Here is a 22,954-nt window from a genome sequence, read left to right as displayed (position 1 = left end):
GATCATTAAGTGATTTATGAGAACTTGTAACAAAGGAGCTACAAGACTTTGTCGACAGTGAACTCGTGGTGAACTTTTGTGCTGGAGAGTCGGTTGCCGTAGACACGTGTGGATTTTGAAGCGCAAAATGAGGTGAAAAGAGTTCAAGAGCTGTTGCTCCACTGCAGGATCGTGGTGAAAGGAAGTGTGTGATGTTACAATGTTTTAACAATGCAACAGGAACGTGCTAAAATGTGCCTGTAAATGTCTCGTTTGAGGTTTGTGAATGGCCCTTTAAATGAACCACAAACATGCAAAAATATAACTTTACATGCTTGTTTTGTCTCTTTTTGAGGACTTTTTTTTTTTTAGATAATTTTAATCATATACAATATACTCAATATGGGCTCTCCCACGTCTACATGGGACTAAACTGTGTGCTTACCCGTTTCTGCAATGTCACAATACTTTGGCACGTTACTCTGTTTTTCCTCTTTTGCCTGAATGAATGCATTTAACTAGTATTTATTCTCATAAACTTACTCATGATGGCTCTGTGCAATACACAATAATGAGAGACAAGACAATGATTGTACTCAACAATTAACATTTTCTAAAGGAGCCCTGCAGCTTGTTTCGAGTTGCTGCAGCTGCAACACTGTCTCAGAAATAGACCAAAACCTTATATTTATAGAGAAAAGAGCCCTTGTCAAAAAAACTTAACTATGCAGGTGAGGCCTTTTGAACGGTCACGATCAGAAGACGTTGGACAGGTTTTTGACACGATGAAGGACTTGGAGAAGGTTGGACACGGCCAGCATTATTGTACACGTCTTCTAACAATGTTCTGTTCAGCCGTGCATATGACAAATACTTTTACAAAAACACTATCCTCTTTTAAAACAAAGGATTATGTACGTTTTTATCCATTTGTATTGTGTTTTAATGAATATTTTCCTGTTATGTAAAACACTTGTGTACGAATTGTGCTCTACAAATAATCTTGTCTTATTTTCTTAATATTGTGTTCTAGTATTTGACAACAACACAACCGCCGTGATGCCTTTGGAATACGGGGAGCAGTCTTTTTATGAGAAATCAACCCCTTTGTGAGCAGATTCTAAAAATAATTCCTGGACGCGTTAAATAAAACATAGGCTGTAGCTCATAGATCATAACTGCGATACATTTATGCTTGGCTCAGCTCCTCTTTGACTTGAGCTAAAAGGAATCTCCAACTCTCTGTGGCTCTTTGAGGGTTAATTACAGCGTTCATAGTGGCTCTGATATTAGTCTGCTATACATAAGGCTTGTCGGAACACTGGGAACGTCCCCCCCATGCTCTATCATGATAAATAAACTCCTTTTCTTTGTACCTTGCCTTCGCTGCTGTATCTCCCATCACATCGCGTTGATTGCACCCTATTGTTGTTACCTTTTTTTTGCTCGCTGCGAAAATCACACGCTAGGGGGGAAAAAAATCTCTTTCTATACTTCGAAGCGGCGCAAGTTCACACTCAATAGACAATGATTGTACCTTTTACTTTGCTCTCGACTGAACAAGGAAAATCACATGCTATTGAAACTTCTTGAGGCATGAACGGCCCCAATAGGACCATAATATGCAATTACGCTCCGAAAATGGCCGACGCAAGCGAGATAGAAAGGGAGAAAATTGTGCTTGAGGATTTCGACAATGAGAACAATTACAGACCGTCCTTGATAATACCCCGATGTAAAGTGCAGTTAGAAATTAATCTGTTTGTTATTTGGGCCCCCCCACACACACAGTAAGCAATGAGCTCTTGAGGTTGAAGCGTTTAATTTGATACTAAAACGGTTTAACAACTTGGGATAATTGCGCTCGCAGTGCTGAGGTCAAGTTTTGAGGTAATGCTAAGAGAAATGCTGGCGGATAATGGAGAAGAACGCAGACAAATGACGAAGTACAAGTCAGTGCAGAGCATGGAGTACACCAGTTTTCCCCAACAAGGAATCAAATCAGAAATCTCCAGAGGAATTATCTCAAACCTACAATAATGTACACTATAAATATATTATTGATCTTAACAATTCTACAAGGCACGTCAAAAATACATGGGGAAAACAAGGAAGGATTGTGTTGTGACGGATGAAGAATGGGAACATATGCAGATTCCAATGGACCAAACGATCTTCAGTTGGACAGATGTATCACAATATTTTAGAACACTGTGTCGAAGTGCACATTATGAAGTACTGATTGTGTGTGGTCTATTGAAGTTGAGAGGACTGCATCAGACGATAAAGAACTGGAATTAAATAACTTCCAGACCTTTACAAAGAGGAAAAAAAAGGACTTTTACTTTGAACTTAAACTGAGATAAATTTGCCAGACACAGGGACAGATGTCTGACTGAGGTTTTATATTCTGATTAATTCTTTGGGCTACTTTACTCTTTTGATTTTGACAAAAAATAAATGAAAGAAGAAAAAAAAGAGGAACACTCTCTAAAGTGCCCCGACCGACCTTGAGGATCTTCTCTTTCGAATGAGCCGTGAAAAGACCAAATTAATACGGTTACTTTGTGGCATTACTGAACAAAAACATGATAAAGTTTGGCATTAATCAAAACTTTTAAAAGTGCAGTTCTCCACGGTAGTTCAGGCTGATCAAAACAGCCTGCAAAGTGCTATTTCTAAACCCGCTTTGTTCCGTCTTACACGAAGCACAAAGCAAATACGAGTGTCTCTTTGGTGCTGAAAAAGCAGAGTTAGATTCAATTTCTCCTGGTGGAGAGTGGTTAGAAAAAGAGCAATATTTCATTACCGTGTCAAAGTATCTGGTGTTTGAGCCGATAAAAGCAGAGGCATAAGTAAATCAGTGCGGAGCTATTTGAACAAAACGCCTCTGCACAATCTCATAAAAGAGTATTATGTTTGTCTAAGTGACCCCGGCGAGACATGAGAACAGAGCTTAGTAATGTCTGCGCCGCTACATTCAGGCAAACGGTGACAACATTACAAACACGTCGTAGGGGTGTCATTTTGCTCGTTGGCGTTATTCGACCTTGAGCTTATAGGTTACAAGAAATGACTCCGCTTTTTGCCTGACAATGAATGTTTTAAGGGGCCTGTACAGTTGTGTGATGTTGTAAAAGTGTTTTATTCCCCCAAGTCAGGAGGTTCACTGCTAGCACGCTAGTTTTGAGTTTACACGAGAAAGTGAGGAGTTGTTTGAAATGAACAAGATCTGTTTTTCAAGGTTTTTTTGGACAGAAAAAGCTTGCCTGACCAGCCGTTCCCAACACATTTTGGTAAACTACTTATCAAAGCTGTGTGTGGGTCTGGGGCTCGACTGCTGCGGTTCAATTTCTAGGGCGGAGTTTAGAGAGCAGAGACAGAACCAATCACATAAACCCAGAAGTGACGCAAAAAACGCGACACGCTTAACTGGATATTACGTAGCCCATGTCAACAAGGCGTGTTCTGCATTATCCGTCCCCGAACGCAGAAAATATCTCGTGAATCGCGATGACGCTCTTCGTATAATCGCATCTAACGCACGTGCATCACGGCGAGTAGAGCGGACTTTCCTGATTGTTCAAACCGAAGCGAGAACAGAAGTAAACACGTCACGAGCGGTCACGAGCCGGGTCACGAGCCGGGTCCGCCATCTTGAATGTTTTGGATCGGGGGTGGAAAGCGCTACTTCCGTATCTCAGTGTGACGCGTTAAAACCTCCGACTGGGATTGGATAGGTAAATGGATTACCGATGATTTCATTGGCTCTGACTCCACATGCCACATGCTATTGTAAATCTGCAACTTTCTCCAGCACCATACCTCAAAATTATCTGTAATTGTTAAAAAAAAGTGCTGGCTAGTTTAGAATTATGTTTAAATGGTGATAGTAGAATGTTCTCCATCTTGGATGTATTTATTTGTACTTTAGCACATATTTCTCCTCTATACCTGTTCCGTTATGTAAGCAAAGGTAGTTTTGGCTCCTTTGCGACAGTCATGTCTCTCTTTGACAGTTGCTTCTCAGATTTTACACCAGGATCAGACATTTTCTATAAGATTTAACTCAACTGTAGCAACATTCAAGTCTGTAGCCTGTACTCATGCATTTCACATCATTAAACCACTTTGGTGTTGGCAGCAGCAGTATTGCTGTATTTACATATTACGCATGGACCTGGGTCATTTGTTCTGCTTTGGTACTTTGGCCTTCGGCTCAAATCAAAAAAAGGAGCTGAATAATGCCTTTGTACTGCAAAAAAGGAATCGATGTGAAATTGAATGGAATAGCACGTCTTTGTGCTAGCTTAGCAAAATTGCCAGTCTTAATCTCCCCATTCAATTGTCCCTTTTGTTTATTTTAGGATGTCTTTGAATAAAAGTGGCAAAGTAAATCGACTGACAGTAATTGCGTTATTTTTTTAAACATTTTTTCTCGCAAACAAACTTTCACAAACTCAATCTGGTCCATCTGTTGGAAATCCCCACTGGAGGTAAAACTGATTAAAAATTGAAAATCAGACCATGGTGATTTTTGAAGTCTATATAAACGGTTTCCTTCCCTTCAATCTTCTCCATGTGCACAAAAAGTTCATTGACAACTTAAATACAATTCCTCTGCATCCTAAAGAGGCAAACTGCAGTAGAGACACATATCTAAACGTGTCTTAAAGAAGATATATTACGTTTTTTCATGTACTTAGCATTGAAATATAACATAAGCAGATCATCATTTTACATTTTTTCCCCATTGCTAACAGCAACATTGCTCTAAAACGGCTCAAACATGCAGAAATCAATCAAAATACAACTTGGAGTACACTAAAGATGAGGAAACTACATTGTAAAAAGTTTCAAATCCCATTACAGTTGATTTTGTCCCCTTTAATTTGTTGAGTTGTGTTGACTAGTTTAAATGTGATATATTTGCTGGACCTAGATGATCTGAAATGACAAGAGCAGGCATTAGCTTCCCCACAGATCTGACCTGTAACATGGCCTGGGTGGCGTTTAATGCTACATTGTGCGACCCAAACCGGGCTAAGCATCACGTGGCAAACCCTCCACCTGAATTACACCGAATACAGTCAAAAATGGGCTAAATATTTTGCAGTGCAGGAAGTAATGATGAGTCCACTTCCTCGCATCACCACAAACACATTTCCTATTGTAACTTCAGGCGGAAACGATATAAATGGTACAATAAATCCAGCCCTTGAATATTCCCGTTCTTTTAACTGTGTCATAAACGCCAGTGTTTGATGTAGGTGTGAGCGCGCTGGGATTCCAAGTCTTCACTAAAAGCTTTTTGAAGTTTAAACAGCAGCACTCCATCTTTATCAGGACTTTGACAGTGAATATAGTAGGCCAAGTCTGCCCCAGTCTCAGAGCAATACAGCAGCCACTAAAGAACATTACTGAGAGAAAACAGCATGATGACAGAGGGACGGGAGTCTGCTTTTAGGAGTCAACATTCATCTTTGTTAGTTAAGACGAGAGAGAGAAGGGTGCCAAATCCTGCTGCGCTTTCTATGGACAAGACGGAATAGTTGTTCTTCATTATTTACGCGCTTAAAGGGATGATTAATTTTTAAAGGGACATTGTCGTGCCAGCGAGCGTTTTATTGGAGGCATTATCAGGAGTGTATTTGTAAAGACAGAGCACAGACACGGAGCCTTTCTCTGAGCGGTAACAAGGGGGACGTTGGTATTTAAAGACACATTAACATTACATGGGTTTTGCTCAGCAGTTCTGGTATTTTAATAAACAAACAACTTTCCATCCGTGAATAAAGTCTGTCATGGTTTGTGAATGTGTTGGCAAATTGATCAGTCAAAAACTCAGGAGGAACTATTGTTTTAATATATATCGGCTAGTTTAGAAGACGGTTGTGGAGTCAGTGTGGATTTGGATTTTGATCGGTCTTTTTTCTCGTTTGTAGTTTGTAATTTATATGCTCACTCAGTTTTCAACTATTTAATTAAAATAAATGATGTGTTCTCTTATCAAACACCCTCATTATGTGTGGACTTTCTTTCTTACTCCAAGGAAACTTATGGGTCTCCTGAACGCATGCGGTTCAATTGTTCTTAGTTTTTGCCTATTGTATTTGTCAAGGAGGGCAGTTATTTATGGTCCGCGGTATAGATTTTGCTCTGTGGCTCGGTAGTTAGCGCATGCACCCGACGATCACAGACCCAAAGTTTGACGGTTGAATCCCCGCTCGGACTACTCTGCCCTTTGTCGAGGCTCATCGCCCAGCTCGACTTTGGGTCAGGGTGTGATTGATGGTGCAAATTGGAAGCCTCACCTCTGTCAAGCCACCGCAAGGCAGCAATTCCTGTGCTAGAATCGTTGCTAGAATTGGTATAGAAATGAAGTCAAGTCTCTTCTGTACATCCAGAGCAAAAGTTTCTGAATGTTTGGGACAGATGGACATGTGGACACCTGTAACAGTAACCGGTGCAACAGTAACCGGTGCTGCTGCATCTGGGACAGACTAAAGCCAACTCAATGGAGAAATTGAGTTGACACACTACATGCGACTGGTGCATATGAGCTGGTGCCACACGGGATGAGAACAGACGGGGTAGAGACCTTGCCGGCGCTCAGGACGTTGAAAAGACGCAGGGCGGACTTGAAAAATAACAGTTTGCTAGACAAGTCAGCTCCCTCTTTGGTGAAATACAAGGGGGAGTCAAGGGCAAATGGGTCAAAAGATAAAGTCTATATTACTATTACTGCAGCTGCCTTCAAACAAACATGCCAAAACTTCAAATCGCTCATTCACGATGTTGAAGGCGTTTTATATCCTTCATAAAACGCTATTGTTGCTCAAAGTGCAGCAGTCTTGCCTACACATCATAGTCACCTCTGTTCCTCCCGCACATATTCGCAGATTTGGCCCTCCTAGTCGTGACAAATTAGGCAGCTTCCGTGAAAGAAGATGATTCGCATTTTTCCCTCCTCCTTTTTTGCACATTTGGTTTTGCATATTTATTCAGTCCCAGGTGCAACAACTGCACTCTGTCCTTTGAGCATCTGTGAGAGACGCAAACGCCAATTGTGTCCGGCTTTAGTCCACTTTTAACACCTCTTTTTGCTTTTGCACATGAGCAAACGCTTGATAAATCCGGCCCTAGTTCAGAGCGATATTTATTAATATACTCATCTTGGCTATGAAGGCAAAACAAACTGAACCGTGCGTGAACTGTGTGTGTTTCTGCTCCGCTCACCTCCCCAGTTCTCCAGGCTGTACAGGTTACTGAAGTTGTGGCTGACGAAAGGAGAGATCTTCTTGAGGTCGTGTGTCCGGACCCTCGTTGCCAGGAGCGACTGGTGAGCGTCTCTGAAGGTGGTGTCCATCAGGAGCAGGCCCTGGTGAGCGCGCACAGCCTTAGCAAAGCCCTCGGGCCCGTCTCGCAGCAGGATGTCTCGGAAGCCAACCGGAGGGTCACCTGAGGAGACGGAAAATACACCTCAGTGAAACAAGCAGTCATTTATGTTATGTAGGGTCATATTCATCCTCACAACGACACATTCTTCTTATATAAAGTATGCAGTAACTGTTGGGTGGAGCAAACTGACACACATAGACTTTGCATGGTCGCCAGGTTGAAAGATTCAAAGGTAGAGCGACTTAAAGTGGTTGAAATTCCGAGCCCTGTCTGCGCTGTCAGTCACGTCTTTCAGGACCGGAAAACCTCCCGACAGCAGCATCAAAAAGGCACAGAGAGCTATTAACTCTACGGCATATTCTAATTTGTATTCCATTTCCGAGCACAGGGCACACACACTTCAATCAAGTCAGGCATAAATTGTTCAAGTTCAGTTTTAATATCTAACAATGCAGGATGTGAACCGTCACACACTTCTCTGGTCTCTGGTCTGTTTATTGCTTTGGAACCATAAAACTAATTCAGTTCCCTGTCTCTCTCTCTCCATGCTGGGCAGTGAATGCTCTACAGTTTCAGACTCTAGACAGTGGTCGTATAAACCAGTGGGATGTTTGCCTGATGTCAGTGTGGCCTGCTCTCATTCTCCTCCCTCACGTTTCTGCCCATGGATATGTGTGAATGTCTTTGTGTCGTATATTGTTGAGATTTTCACACAAAGATTCCAATATTTCTGCCAAAGTTTGCATTCACGGCTTCGGATTTACTTATTTCCACGAACACATCAAGTGACAGCAGCTTTAGGGCGTTTTTAGCCAGTAAATCATCGCCCGTTCCAGTCCCATCGTGGTCCAGTCGTAAACTACTTCTACTCTACTGTCACGGTTAGTTCTGGGTTCTGAATCCTGCAAATATTTATCATTCATTTGCTTTCGTTTTCATCACAGTACAAGACGGCACAATAACTCACTCCCGGTTATATCTGTGTACTGTACTTAGATGCTGATACATATGACACAGCGCACTGTCCATTAATAGTGTCGGCTTTTAAGATGGCCCCGCAGGAAACAAAGAGCACGGCTATAAAACGTGGCATTTATTGAGTGACGCTGTTTAACTCCCAAAGCAACACAAAACACTGTGGCCAAATGTCACTGCTAAAAGCCGAGATGAACACGTACAAAAACACCCAAGAAAACCACACTTAAACAACATGGTTCTCAAGGTGCAGAAGTGGCACCCAAAACAAAAGCACAGAATTGCCTCTGTTTTGTAGTTTTACAAGTCCAACTACTCTAACTCAGCAATGATGAACAGTATTATTCATTTGTCTGGAATGTTCCGCAGTGGCATTGTGCATTTTTTAAACTACAGGTATTAATGCTCAAAAACATATGCTTTCTTGCTTTGAGCAGTGTTGCATCTCCACAGAGCTGACCTGTAACTTGCCCTGGTTGTCTCCATGGAGATAGTGGAGTTGGAGAAATCCAGGCAAAGATTTAACGTTAAACTTAAATCAATTATGTCTTTTAGCTCTTTAAAGGGTGTTTCAGCTCTGGAAACCAGGCGATACACCACACGCCATCATCGCCAAACTAAACAGTGAGGGAGATGCCGTGGACATCCTAAGGCAAACGCCATTACAAAAGGAAACCCCGTCGCCATATTCCCGGACTACACGGCCAGCTGCAGGCCCCGGGCAGCCTTCACTGACACGTGAAAGAGTCTGAGACAGGACCCTCTTCACTGCCACGGTCTGTGTCGCTTACAACAATGTGGAAAAGTCATGAAGTGGATGTTGCCGAGGCCATGGGCAATGTAAAAAAAATAATCGTACTTTCTCCAGTGGATACTGACTTGAATGAAGGACAGGAGGTAAAATAAAGTACTGCAAGTATATTCCAAGATATTATACGTTTTTCAGTATTTGTGCAGGGCTGTTATTGGCAGGGCTATTGTTTCCGTCTGTGTGCATGTTGTACCTGCACCTGCCGTTACCTTCAACTACACTTATTATATGAAGAGCTCAAAATGGAAAGTAGCTGTGCTCAGGGTTTTTTTTAGTAGTTGTTGTGTTTCTGTTCTGTTCAGATCCCATTGTTCCTAGAGGATCGTTTAATGGGTAAAAATAAGAACAAAGTGTTCTTACAAATAATATCCTATTTGTTCTTGATTCTTTTTTATTCATTTTATATTATGCAAACTCATCTGAGACCATCATGGGGATACAATACTCTCTATAAACTTTCTCTCTTAAAGTCTAAAATGGTTTCTCTTAAGGTCGAAAGCAGTAACGTTAAAGGACTCCACAGCCCAGCAAAAAAGGGAAATATACTTAGTTAAAAAGCTCAGCTGTCATGTTGTGTATTTGCAAGAGACAAATTTCTCTGATACTGAGCACGACAAGCTAAAGAAGTCATGGGCAGAACAGGTACAATATGGTTAATGGTGAAATTGATGGAGTGCTTGTCTCGCTTTTTAATATTTATGCTCCTAATGAAGACGAGCCAAACTTTTCAATGCAGTGCTCCAGAGGAGCTCTGGCATGTTATGTCACATAAGGACAGCCAAGCCATAAGAGCTTAAAATAAAACCAAAAAAAAAAGACATTTCTGCTCTTTCCAGCATTTCCTCCTTCTAGGGTTTTGCCCCTTCTATTACTGAACTTTAGAGCTCAATCTAATTATGGGCTCAGCAAAGTCAAAGCCATATTGTAAATAAAGGTTGCCTGACGTTCTTTGAACACTTAAAAGGTCAATTTTGACTTCCCTATTCAGATTTTGTTTTAGATATCTACAGTGAGTTTCTTGACAAAACACATTGAAGAATGTTTTAGAACCATCACTTGTTGAGGAATTGCTCATAAAAATGCAATAAGGTAACTTTTTACAAAGAAAGTTTGAGTTTTAATACAAATAATACTTTTAATAAAAGGCAAGATGGGAGCAAACCTTGTGACTCATTCAGGTTTGTAAAGTTTAAATGTAAAGAAATCATAAAGATCCTTCAAAGCTCCAGAGAGAACGGCTAAAATGAGTCCTGTAAATCCTGATGTTGGTGGAACTGTGGTGAAACCGAAGAACACAGTAGTATTTTTACAACCTGATGTAGTATTCCAACAACCACTGGCAGAAGAACCACATCTGGTTATTTTAGGTACAATTCCAGATGTTTTTGTAGGAAATAGTAAAAAAAAAGAATGTTACTGACAGCTGCACTTACAGGACATACAGCATTTAGAGAACTGAAGAGAGGAAGTTCACCCCCCTCTGCACCCGGCCGTCCTCACCCCCCTCTGCACCCGGCCGTCATCCTCACTCCCTCTCTCTCTGCACCCGGCCCGGCCCTCCTCACCCCTCTCTGCACCCGGCCCGGCCCTCCTCCCCCCTCTCTGCACCCGGCCCTCCTCACCCCTCTCCCTCTCTGCACCCGGCCCTCCTCACCCCTCTCTCCCTCTCTGCACCCGTCCCTCCTCCCCCTCTCTGCACCCAGCCGTCCTCACCCCTCCCTCCCTCTCTGCACCCGGCCCTCCTCACCCCTCTCCCTCTCTGCACCCGGCCCTCCTCACCCCTCTCTGCACACGTCCCTCCTCACCCCTCTCCCTCTCTGCACCCGGCCCTCCTCACCCCTCTCCCTCTCTGCACCCGGCCCTCCTCACCCCTCTCTCCCTCTCTGCACACGTCCCTCCTCCCCCTCTCTGCACCCAGCCGTCCTCACCCCTCCCTCCCTCTCTGCACCCGGCCCTCCTCACCCCTCTCCCTCTCTGCACCCGGCCCTCCTCACCCCTCTCTCCCTCTCTGCACACGTCCCTCCTCCCCCTCTCTGCACCCAGCCGTCCTCACCCCTCCCTCCCTCTCTGCACCCGGCCCTCCTCCCCCCTCTCTGCACCCGGCCCTCCTCACCCCTCTCCCTCTCTGCACCCGGCCCTCCTCACCCCTCTCTCCCTCTCTGCACCCGTCCCTCCTCCCCCTCTCTGCACCCAGCTGTCCTCACCCCACCCTCCCTCTCTGCACCCGGCCCTCCTCCCCCCTCTCTGCACCCGGCCCTCCTCACCCCTCTCCCTCTCTGCACCCGGCCCTCCTCACCCCTCTCTCCCTCTCTGCACCCGTCCCTCCTCCCCCTCTCTGCACCCAGCCGTCCTCACCCCTCCCTCCCTCTCTGCACCCGGCCCTCCTCCCCCTCTCTGCACCCAGCCGTCCTCACCCCTCTCTCCCTCTCTCTCTCTCCCTCTCCCTCTCCCTCTCTCTGCACGGCTCTTTCCACTCTCATCCTGGCAATTAAACATCCACACAACCAGAGGCATTCAAATAATGGAACGTGGAATTGCAATCTATTTTGGCCACAATCATCAATCAATTAGACGAGTTAATGAGGAACTATGTGCATGAAATGTTGTCCTCCAAAACCTCTGCCCGCCCGCCAAACCTCTCTCTCCCTCTCTCTCATTCACTTACCAACCAACTCCATTTCTTTCTCTCTATGTACTTGTTCAACCTCCCCTCCTGTGTTGACAATTATCTCTCCCTCCCTTTATTTTTATCTCACTTTACTTTTCTCTTTTTCCGCCATCACTCCTTTCCCTCTTGCTCTCTCTCCCACTCCGTCTCTGGCCAGCTCTCTTTGTCTCTCCATTTCCCTCGTCTCTCTCATACAACTCTGTCTCTCAATTTACCTTTACTTTGCTCTCTCCCGTTCTCTCTCCTAGTGGCAGTTTTTGGGGCGGGCGAGGAGGGCTGCATGGAGACATCAGATGCACTGCGCACACAAAGCACCTTCCTGATGTCCCGCAGCCTTCAGCCTGTCCTTCCTACCGTCTCCAGTCTGGACAGCGCCCCCAGGCTTCATGTGGGCACACTGAATGTAGCGTTTAGTATAGGCCCTGTCCCACCTCCTGCTCCTCATCGGACGACCCAAGGTGCCGTGGCGCTCGTGCGTGAACCTATCCAATATAAAGGAGACTAAAAACGTCAACCTTATTTAAGATCGACCTCATATTTGGACTTGTGTTTATTGGAAGCTTTCATCAATATGATAAATATTTATTTATTTGGGTGGAAGTGTGTGCGCTCTTCATTAACCTCTCTCTGCACTGCTTGTCTCTCTCTCCCCTACTCTTTACCCATCTCTCTCCCCCACCCTTTCCTTGTCTTTCTCCATCTCCCTTTAATTGATTCTCTCTTCATCTCCCTTTGTCTCTCCATCTTTCTTCATCTCCCTTACTTCAGTGTGTGTCTCTCTGTCTCCCTCTCTAGGCTCCCTTTACTAGTCACTCCTCTCCATTCCCTTCCCTCCCTCCCGCTCCCTCTCTCTTTACTCACAGCAGTTTGAATATTCACAGTTGACCTTTTATTGTTGCCCCTCATCCTTGAAAACAAATGATCTCGACTATAATTGTCTCGGCGCGAAACGTGAAGAAAAAACGCACGCACTAAATGTGGACACTCGCACGAGAACGTGGGGAGACAAACGAGCCTGGCAGAGGGCTCATGTGCGCTGGATATAGGCCGCGTGCACGATCCCAACCACCGCAACTAATTCATAAAGACGTTTTAAGATCTCTGAGTCATGCGAACGCAGTACACAGAGAAAATATGGGGCGCGATGCTTGAAAATGAAAGCTACCAGACATGTGGCAAAGCAAGACATCATCCTGCGGGTTTCAATCTATTTAAAGGCCTTTGGAGACAGATACCGCGAGTTAAATGAAGAGAAGGATATGAAGCTGGAGTGTTTAAAAGGCCCATGTCATTTTTTGGGCAGTGCAAAGATGTTTGGGTCCAATAGAAAAAGACATGGCACCCACTTCTGCATCTGCAACAGCTTAAGGTCACTGTAAGGTCAAACGCAGGGGGATCACAGGGACTTAATAACCAATGAGATGTTTTATTTGACTTGGTGATAAGACAAACTAAATCCATTTGTGGAAAGTTCTTGAAACGGGGTCGGTAGAACGTGACGACGGGGTGTGTGCCAGTTTTCTTTGTTTTGAATAGTACTACGGGCCACGCATGCAGATCCGAAAATGTAGCGAGATGCGCGGGTCCCGGGTGGTTTACCGAGGCTGACAACTGACCCATTTACGCGCACAGGACTCTGCATTCACATCACTACGCTCACTTCCTACTTTCCACTCCCTTTCCTACTTCCTCCTCCCCTTCCTCGACTCTTTGTCCTCGGTTCACATTGCGTTTGATCAGACGTGGAACTCAACAGACTGCAGATATCATAAATAACGTGTAGTAAACTGCAGAAGGCCGTGTGTTTTTTATACTTTGCACACCATTTCAGATATGATGCTGCACGTGAGGGGTCGTTACCACCTTGGCATTGTGTGGATTTAACTCTGAACCCTCCATTTGCCGAATGTCTACCATGCTTCAATTCATATATATATTGAATTGATCTTACGCTGTGATTAAACAACCAAAACAGGGGTAGAAATGACAATCTTAAGTATAAATCAGGACAAAATCGGACCTAATATGGACAATGTGGATACTAATGGAGACATGTTAGGCCCCTCCCACCCGCTGCATCTGCATTCTGAGCTGCTGTAGAGCTCCACTTTTGTCCCCTGTGCTGTGAACATTGTGGGAGTGGGAACACGTGAGCCACAGAAATAAGCTGATGTTTTCAAATGTGTTTTTCTTTTCACCGGGGCTATATTTCTGCTTCCATTTATGTTGCCCTGTTCCGTTTTTATGGTGGCGAGCCTCGGTAGACAATAAAGCTTTGATATTCTATTTTAACAAGGACAAACATGAAACATTAGTCTGTGTGGATCTAAAATGAAGAAACGACTTCCATTCTTGCTCATCGTTCAAGTAAAATTGAATCAGCAACAACACTACCAGATGTACTTTCATATATTTTATCCATAACTGTAAATTTTAATTGCCACGAGTCATTTCCTGGTGATTAAAAGTGAACGGATGAGACAGGAAGACAGCCCATGTTAGCCAACGTGTCGATCAGCGCAGCGTCTTAACGGCGATCGTGCACTTCACCTGATCAAAAAAGCATCAAAAACACTAATTGCAGCTGGTTTTATGCAAACATGAAATGATTAGACGATTTAACATGAGCAGAATTAGCATAACAAGTTGTAATTAGACACTGCGGGAGAATGGAAGACTCGGCTGCACCTGGAGAATTTATGTCTCAATATGTTTTTTTTATTTCAATTGGGAATACACTTTGCATTTTGTGAGATTAGGATTCAAACTGGGACTGAGAAGCAATAACTAACTAACATTTTTGAAGAACATTTATCTTCATTGGAAATGGATTTTTTGTGTTGCTTATTTCATTTTCATTATTATTATTAGTATTTATTTTATAGATCAGAGTTATGTAGCCCACCCACTATCAATCTAAATTAGTAATAATAATATATTCATTAATTATATTAATACAAAAAGGATCCCGGTGAGCACTTTAAGTAAATGTCTTACTATCATTTTGCATAATTACCAGTAGTACTCATTTTATTAATTTTTAATCTAAGGGCATATGATAGGTTTTACACCGATCAAGCAGGTATTTGTGGAGAAAACGTCAAAAAATCTGTAGAAAATGGCAGGAAGTGACATCACACTAGGGACACTCTTTCCAGTCAAAGTTTAAGCAGAATTAACACAAAGAAATTCTAAACATCAATTCAACAAAAAAGTCGCACTGATATATTTTCATTTTCCAAATAAATTAAATGCTGACATTAGACGAGTTTTTCGCCAGTGTATGCTGGGTAATTTCCTTGTGTAATAACAACTACAAACATGAAGTGAAAGTATAAACTTAAAAAAATTGCTATTCTGTAATTTTTAGAATCTTTAGCAACATTCGAAATATATTTATTTTAAGTGCATTTCAGTTCAATGAGTCGTCCGACCTGTAGGGGGCACTTTAACCAGGTGAGACACATTAAGACACATTAAATGTCATTTTCAAAGATGACCTGGGCCAAAGTGAATTTCGTCATTAAACATTTCCACATCAAGCAAAGGATTCTGGCTCTTTGTTTTTCAAATGGAGCGGAAACCCCGGAAAGAAACCATTATGAAACACAACACTTTGGTTTAAGTACTTCTCTCTGAGCTACAAACTTTCCAAAGCTGTTCTCAAAGTTCACCAACCATTTACAGTGGATGGGATTACTGTAAAACGTCTTCACCGGGCCCATTGAACCGCGTGGTCCTGTGTGAACCTGTTATGGTCTATTTGTTTGCCCAGCGCAGACACTTAGCGGCGCACGAGAGGAGATTTGCTGAATTTGACAAAAAGTGTAATGGATGAGAAGCGCTGATTCTGCCTAGAATTACCTGCGTTAAAGTGCTGCTACTTCCCTAAGCGTTTTAATGGGACCAGGTCTGACTCGCATGTGAGGGAATGAAGGTGGACATGTCCCACGGGAGTACTGCGGGGGTTAGGAGACGCTGAATAGATGCATCTCACCGTCTGAGCTTGCAGAAATGTCCCAAGAGTACACCAATTAGCAAAAAGATGCCTGATATAGAAACCTATTGTTGCTTGTATAATTCATGCATTTTGAAGCGTGAAAGTGTGCCTCAAAGTCCGAGTTAGAAACACATTATGCGCTGTGCAAACTTCACCTCGGTTGCAAGAAAGCGGCATAGATAAGAGACTATCTCAAGTATCCTGGGAACCAAAGTCACACTAAACAGGACCGCGAGACTCTGCCACAATCAGTTAGATCCTTTCTTCTTGCAGCACTAAAACCACTTCTACCATCTCAGTGTGGCCAGTACACACAAGATTTCATTACGTTTTACTTGATCAAAAGTGTAATTACATTTTACTCAACTGGACTTCTAGCTGATTTTTGGACAAAAACGACAAAAAACGACAAAAAATAGCCACTCGCATCTAATTCTGTGTTTTATTATCGTTTATTTTCACGGCTATGTTATGCGGCGACACGTAACATAGCCAAAGCTGCATCTGTGCGACGATTTGCTGCATTTCCTCCATTTTCTCTCATCCACATTTCACGCCAACATTGTCCTGTCTGAGCTTTGTTAGGATGAATCTCCGAAAAACAGACGTTACCAAACAATGCTAAAGTTTTTGACGTTATATTGAGAAATACTTTACTATTGCCACTTACAAGAAAGTGCTTTGAGCTATGAGTCTGTTACATTATTAGTAGTTTAGTATGAATTTAAATTGCAGTAATGGTACACGTAGTGATAACTTTGTTGGTTAAAAACTCTTGAAAATCATCTTAGAGTTATAGTTTGTTCATTTTGGAGGCTGAGTTTGTTTCGCCTGTAACACTACATGGAACAGAATCACTCAAAAACACTTGAGACACGTTAAATGAGCTAAAGAGACATTTTCCCGAAGTGCGTCAGAGAAAGTGGACCTAGAGAACAGCCTGCGGACAAGACTGCTGCAGTGACACTGACCATTTTTAACTATTTTTAATACTTACACACTTTTGTTTCCACTATGAAGGAAAGCAAATGTTACTTAAAAACACTAAAAAACAATGGCGAACATAATAACAAAACAAAGTAGTAGTAATGACAGTTCTCACTACTGCGAAAAGCCACAGCACAAATATTGTTGGTTAAATAAAAATAGTAATTTCAAAGTATGTATTTCAAAAGTAAATTTATATCATTAAAGTATATTATATAACAAAAATACCACTGCAATTTATTCTTATATTTCAGCACAACCCTGTAAAGAATGTAAATATCAAAATGATATTCAGCAGTCTTTAAACAACAGAATGTGCCTCATTTATTCCTGAACTAATTAGTCGTAATAAATTGCTGACAGATGTTGAATACTGTACTAGCAAACCTGTCCCTGGCTTAAAAATAATTACTTTCTAATATAGTTTATTGGTTAACTCAGAGAAAATAACCAAATAATCAGCGGTTATAAGGTCGAGCCCGTCTTGATCCATGTAAAAAAGTATATCAAATGTTGTTATATGCGACCAAACATGAACAAAAGACTACGTAATGTGTAGAAAATGTATGCAATCCACCAGATATTCCCACTGGCTCTGAACTTCCATTGTTTCCTCCTTTACCTTCTCACAATTGCCCACGCGGTAATACCCAATTCCCTCCTTATATTATTCATGTCAGTGGGACCACCTAATCTGGCCCATATACGGATTAAATGGCTCCTTCCCTAACTCCTCGCTCTGCTTCCTCTGGCCTAGCCCCTCCCACCACGCTGATAATAAAACAGAACTAATCCCTGTGTCCTCCCAATCCCTGCTCTGAATGAAAGAAGGGGATAGAGGCACATTACAAATCTCATTACTAGTCTTTGGGCCGGGCCGTGTGTCTCTGCCGCCTCATCAGCGCAGGACGGTGAAGGTGTGAGAGGGGGAGGAGGGGGGAGGAGGGGGAGGAGGGGGAGGAGGGGGGAGGAGGAGGGAGCAGGAGGAGGAGGAGCAGGAGGAGGAGGAGGGAGCAGGAGGAGGAGGAGCAGGAGGAGGAGGAGGGGGGAGGAGGAGGGAGCAGGAGGAGGAGGAGCAGGAGGAGGGAGGAGGAGGGAGCAGGAGGAGGAGGAGCAGGAGGAGGGAGGAGGGGGGAGGAGGGAGCAGGAGGAGGAGGGAGGAGGGAGCAGGAGGGAGCAGGAGGAGGAGGAGGAGGGAGGAGGGGGAGGAAGCAGGAGGGAGGAGGGAGGAGGGGGAGGAAGCAGGAGGGAGGAGGGAGGAGGAGGAGGGAGCAGGAGGGAGGAGGGAGGAGGAGGAGGGAGGAGGGAGCAGGAGGGAGCAGGGAGGAGGGAGCGAGGAGGAGGGAGCAGGAGGAGGAGGAGGAGGGAGGAGGAGGGAGGAGGGGGAGGAAGCAGGAGGGAGGAGGGAGCAGGAGGGAGGAGGGAGGAGGAGGGAGCAGGAGGGAGGAGGGGGAGGAAGCAGGAGGGAGGAGGAGGAGGAGGGAGCAGGAGGGAGGAGGGAGGAGGAGGAGGGGGGAGGAGGAGGGAGGAGGAGGAGGGAGGAGGGAGGAGGAAGGAGGAGGGGGAGGAGGAGGGAGCAGGAGGGAGCAGGAGGAGGAGGAGGAGGGAGGAGGGGGAGGCGGAGGAGGAGGGGGGAGGAGGAGGGAGCAGGAGGAGGAGGAGCAGGAGGAGGAGGAGGGGGGAGGAGGAGGGAGCAGGAGGAGGGAGGAGGAGGGAGCAGGAGGAGGGAGGAGGAGGGAGCAGGAGGGAGCAGGAGGAGGAGGAGGAGGGAGGAGGGGGAGGCGGAGGAGGAGGGGGGAGGAGGAGGGAGCAGGAGGAGGAGGAGGGGGGAGGAGGAGGGAGCAGGAGGAGGGAGGAGGAGGGAGCAGGAGGAGGGAGGAGGAGGGAGCAGGAGGAGGAGGAGCAGGAGGAGGGAGGAGGGGGGAGGAGGGAGCAGGAGGAGGAGGAGGGAGGAGGGAGGAGGGGGAGGAGGAGGGAGCAGGAGGGAGGAGGGAGGAGGAGGAGGGAGCAGGAGGGAGGAGGAGGGGGAGGAGGAGGGAGGAGGAGGAGGAGGGAGGAGGAGGGAGGAGGGAGCAGGAGGAGGAGGAGGAGGAGGAGGAGGAGGAGGAGGGAGGAGGGAGGAGGGAGGAGGGGGAGGAGGAGGGAGGAGGGAGGACTCGCAATATTAAGGGAATTATGTTCATTACATTTTGTCATTCCGCGTACTGAAATAAAACATTTTAAGATTTGCTTGTATCAGATTAAGTACTGCATTGTGGACCATGTATTGAACTGATGACACTGATAACTGATGAAAATAGAGCGTTTTTATTATTAGCATTATTATTATTAGTATTATCTTGTCTTACGCTAGCTGTTTTTATTTTATCTTTATTTTCCCCCTCCATTCCTTATTAGGAAATGAGGTTTTATCTAAAGGAGTTTTTGTTTATAAGAGTTCTTCTATTAAACTTCTAATAAGTTATCTGTCCTTTTCCTCTGTATTTACCTGCATTGCAACCATGAAATTTCCGCATGTGTGGACAATAAAGGAATATCTTATCTTATCTCATTGGGGCATGTATTATACTGCGAGGTTCTTGGCAAATGCACTGTATTCTATTTGGTTACTATTCAAATTATGACAGATTTAAAACTACTACGCAACTACTACCAAGATCTTCAATAAGAAGTACTTGTAGAATTCAGAATATAATCACTGCTACTTCAGATACAGTACTGTAACAAGCAGTGCTAGGACTATGACCTGTTCTGCCTCCAAAGCGCTTCTAAAATAGCTGCGCGCAAAAATTCATACCGTTGTTGATTTGTATAATGTTTGTTTAAAAGTATTTCACTCCCTTTATTCTTATTTGGTTGCGTAGTGTTCGTATGATATAGTATTAAACAGTGTCATTTAAATAGAGCATTAATTATTGTTACAAAGTCTTGCTTAAAGTGCATGAGACAGATTCAGCTTCTAATTATTACTTTACTGTGTTGGGATATTTTCTGTATTCATCATAGTTTGACACAAAACAGTTGCTGTATTTGAAACTAAAAAAAACACAGTAATAGTTACTTTTACCCAGTGGTGGAAAGTAAAAGTACTGGTCATATTTTGCTAGCTGTATATTTTTACAGTGTATACTTTTTACATTAACGTCACTACATTTGAGAGCAGCTACTGTATCTGTACTTTCCACTCCACTACCTTCTGAACTGGACTGAAAAGTAGAAGTTCTTATGTTTGAGTGGTTCTTTTTTGGCACGTTTATGGTGAAATCTTGACTTTGAGGAAAAATATATACATCAAATTGACTAGAAAGTGTTAAGACATTGATTTGAAGTTAAGACATTGAATCAAGTTACAATCCAAGTAAAATGTAAAAAATACATATTCTAAAAGTGAATCCCTAGGTTGCTGTAAGTAAATAAAGTAAATAAGTAACACTCCAGCTGAAATGCAGACAGGCCTTGTCCCAATACTTGCACAACACGCTCGACTGTGCGTTTTCTGACACCGGCACGAGGACGGCAAATGTGAGACTTCAGAGCGTTGTGAATGCGGCAAAGAGAAAACCGCAGCGTAAAACATCTGTCAGTGTCGTTAAACCGCAGTCGAATGAATCCCAAAAGCCTCAGCTCAGTTTAGTTTGGATCATTTGCTGAATTGGCCACAAACAAATGAGAACGAGCTCCACATTTTGTACAGAACAGTTTCGTGGACAGTCACAGATTTAACTCAAATATCAGTTTATTTGTGTGAATCACTTCTCATTTGCTGGAAGTACGGTTCAAAACATAATGAAGGTGTTATCAGGTATTGTCAAGCCATAACTACAGTGTAATTTATATTATATGGGTTTTGGCACTCGTTTACCATACGGTTGCTAGGTAACAGTTGTGGAAATACCTCAGGAACTAACATAATAAACGGTTCCAAAAGAGTCAAACTGGGAGGAAATAATCATTATAATTATGTTAACTATGTAGTCTAACCTTATCATAGACTTTATAACCATTTACTTAACACTTCCTCCAAAAACGGTGTAAAAAAAGGAGTTAAAAGGGCATTTTCTCCCTTAGTAAACATATCCACAAGTTGCCGACATTACGACTGTGATTTAGCACATTGTGTCAGCCTGTATTTCAAGCCGGTGACACTTTTAAACACACCATTTGCATAAGTAGAAATACAGAAACGATTGCGATTATTCCAGTCTGGCCCGTTCCGCTTTGGAGGTGTCACATTTGATTAGCTATGGCTGATTATCATTCAGATTATTCATATTAGTTTATTAGAAATCGCTGTTTGCTGGCGCCGGCGACGAGCCGAAGCAGACCGTACAATGATAAACATGTCAGACGCTCGCGCAGACGAGTCTATTGTTGTCACGATGAGCAGCTGTGAATATTGGTCCCATTGTGCAACTTTGAATAATTGAAAAAACGAGCAGAAAGAATTGTAAATCGACCAAAAGTACAACACAAGGAAAAGTTTCATATCAACCATTTATCTCGACAATTATTTTGACTGGCCTGAGATGACACACTACACCTGGTCTTATACACATGGACAATATTTAATCTAACACTTTATATACTGTATTAGAATATATCTGAGGAGTTTACTTTAAGGTGCACCGTGTACTTTGCTGGAAAATGTGTGTATTTCAACCTATACTTTTTGGAGTTTGCAGTGATAGATTTCTTTAATATTAAGTGATATTAATATGTGTTAAAAAGCCTTAATCAATGCAAAGGACCGATGCCGAGCAACTATGGGCAGCACAACCATTAACATTAGTTTTAATCGTCGTTTCACTCAAATTAACTTCAAAAGACAAAATGCAAAATGAACGTAGCTTCTAAGTTGTTGCGTCAACTGCACAGAGCTTAACTAGCTCGTTTGCTAATGGTAGGAGGAGATAAAGGACACTTCAACTCATCTCACAAAAACACATTTTTCACACACATATTGAAGAAAAATGTAAATCAGTGTATAATTCTGTGTGATCCCAAAGTCTCTATCAGTAATAAATGTAAGAGTAACTGTGTTGCTCATCTGGTTTCCAACTACTACTGGATTTCAACTACTTGATTTTCTTTAAGATGTCAGGTACAAAATAAATAAATATTAAGCAACGTTGTAGTCCTTTATATTTGTTACTAGACCAATTCACATATTAGTTCAAAATGATGTCACCTGCCTAACCTCTAGATAAACTAATAACGTGTACACTTCATCACTTCCTGTACATCTGTGTCTCTTTAGATAACATGTATATAGATGACACTTGCAGAAAGTCAATGCTGATGGAAGGAAGTTGTGGTTTTCCTGGAAGTTTGTGTTGTGCTTAATGCAGTTTCTATTGAGCCTGGTGCTCGGAACTTTGTGCATTTCCCCAAAATATACTAATTAAGACTCACATTAACGTACCATATGGACTTTATTGATCGTTTAATCGGAGCCATAAAGGCAGACAGTAAAATTAGCAATGATTTTTCTTCATTGCATTAAAGTTTCTTCAAATGATGTTACAAGCTCAAGCACAGGGCATTTTTCTTTGTGAAATTGTAATTTATCACAATCACTTTATGCAGTTTTAACGAAAGGATATTCATTAAGACTGAAATAAGAAGTGAGAAAGTCAATACAGCAAAGTAAAGAGGCTATTCAGGGGTTTCAGCCACATTACTTCTTTTAAGTTACAGAAAATACGTCATTTCGAGGCCCTTTACCATTCAAAAGATACAATAATGATCTTGTTTTCAAACGCTAACTGGCAAAATTCTTGATTAGTTAGAACCACTTAGCACTTAATTAGATCTTCGGCTTTGCACAGATTACTTGATGCGGATGGGGCAGAGAACTTGTGCTCGCTGCTCTGTGCTCGCTGCTCTGTACTCGCTGCTCTGTACTCGCTACTCGCTGCTATGTACTCGCTACTCGCTGCTCTGCTCTGTACTCGCTACTCGCTGCTCTGTACTCGCTACTCGCTGCTCTGTACTCGCTACTCGCTGCTCTGCACTCGCTACTCGCTGCTCTGCACTCGCTACTCGCTGCTCTGCTCTGTACTCGCTACTCGCTGCTCTGTACTCGCTACTCGCTGCTCTGCTCTGTACTCGCTACTCGCTACTCTGTACTCGC

General features: G+C 43.3%; 1 protein-coding gene across 1 annotated transcript in view; it reads right to left on the bottom strand.

The window, feature by feature from the left end:
• Nucleotides 1-22,954, bottom strand: part of LOC140372094 (pyruvate carboxylase, mitochondrial-like) — a 340,452-nt gene that overhangs the window by 73,358 nt on the left and 244,140 nt on the right. Inside the window, exon 14 of the mRNA XM_072459379.1 lies at nucleotides 7,219-7,440. Coding sequence (XP_072315480.1) covers nucleotides 7,219-7,440 — 222 coding nt within the window. The remainder of the gene's footprint in view (nucleotides 1-7,218; nucleotides 7,441-22,954) is intronic.

The sequence above is a fragment of the Eucyclogobius newberryi genome, unplaced genomic scaffold (genome assembly GCF_026437365.1).
Source record: "Eucyclogobius newberryi isolate DKJ021-1_F unplaced genomic scaffold, fEucNew1.0.hap1 SCAF_22, whole genome shotgun sequence".
Taxonomy (NCBI): domain Eukaryota; kingdom Metazoa; phylum Chordata; class Actinopteri; order Gobiiformes; family Gobiidae; genus Eucyclogobius; species Eucyclogobius newberryi.
Note: the sequence above shows the minus strand (reverse complement) of the source record. Positions and strands in the feature narration are given on the sequence as shown.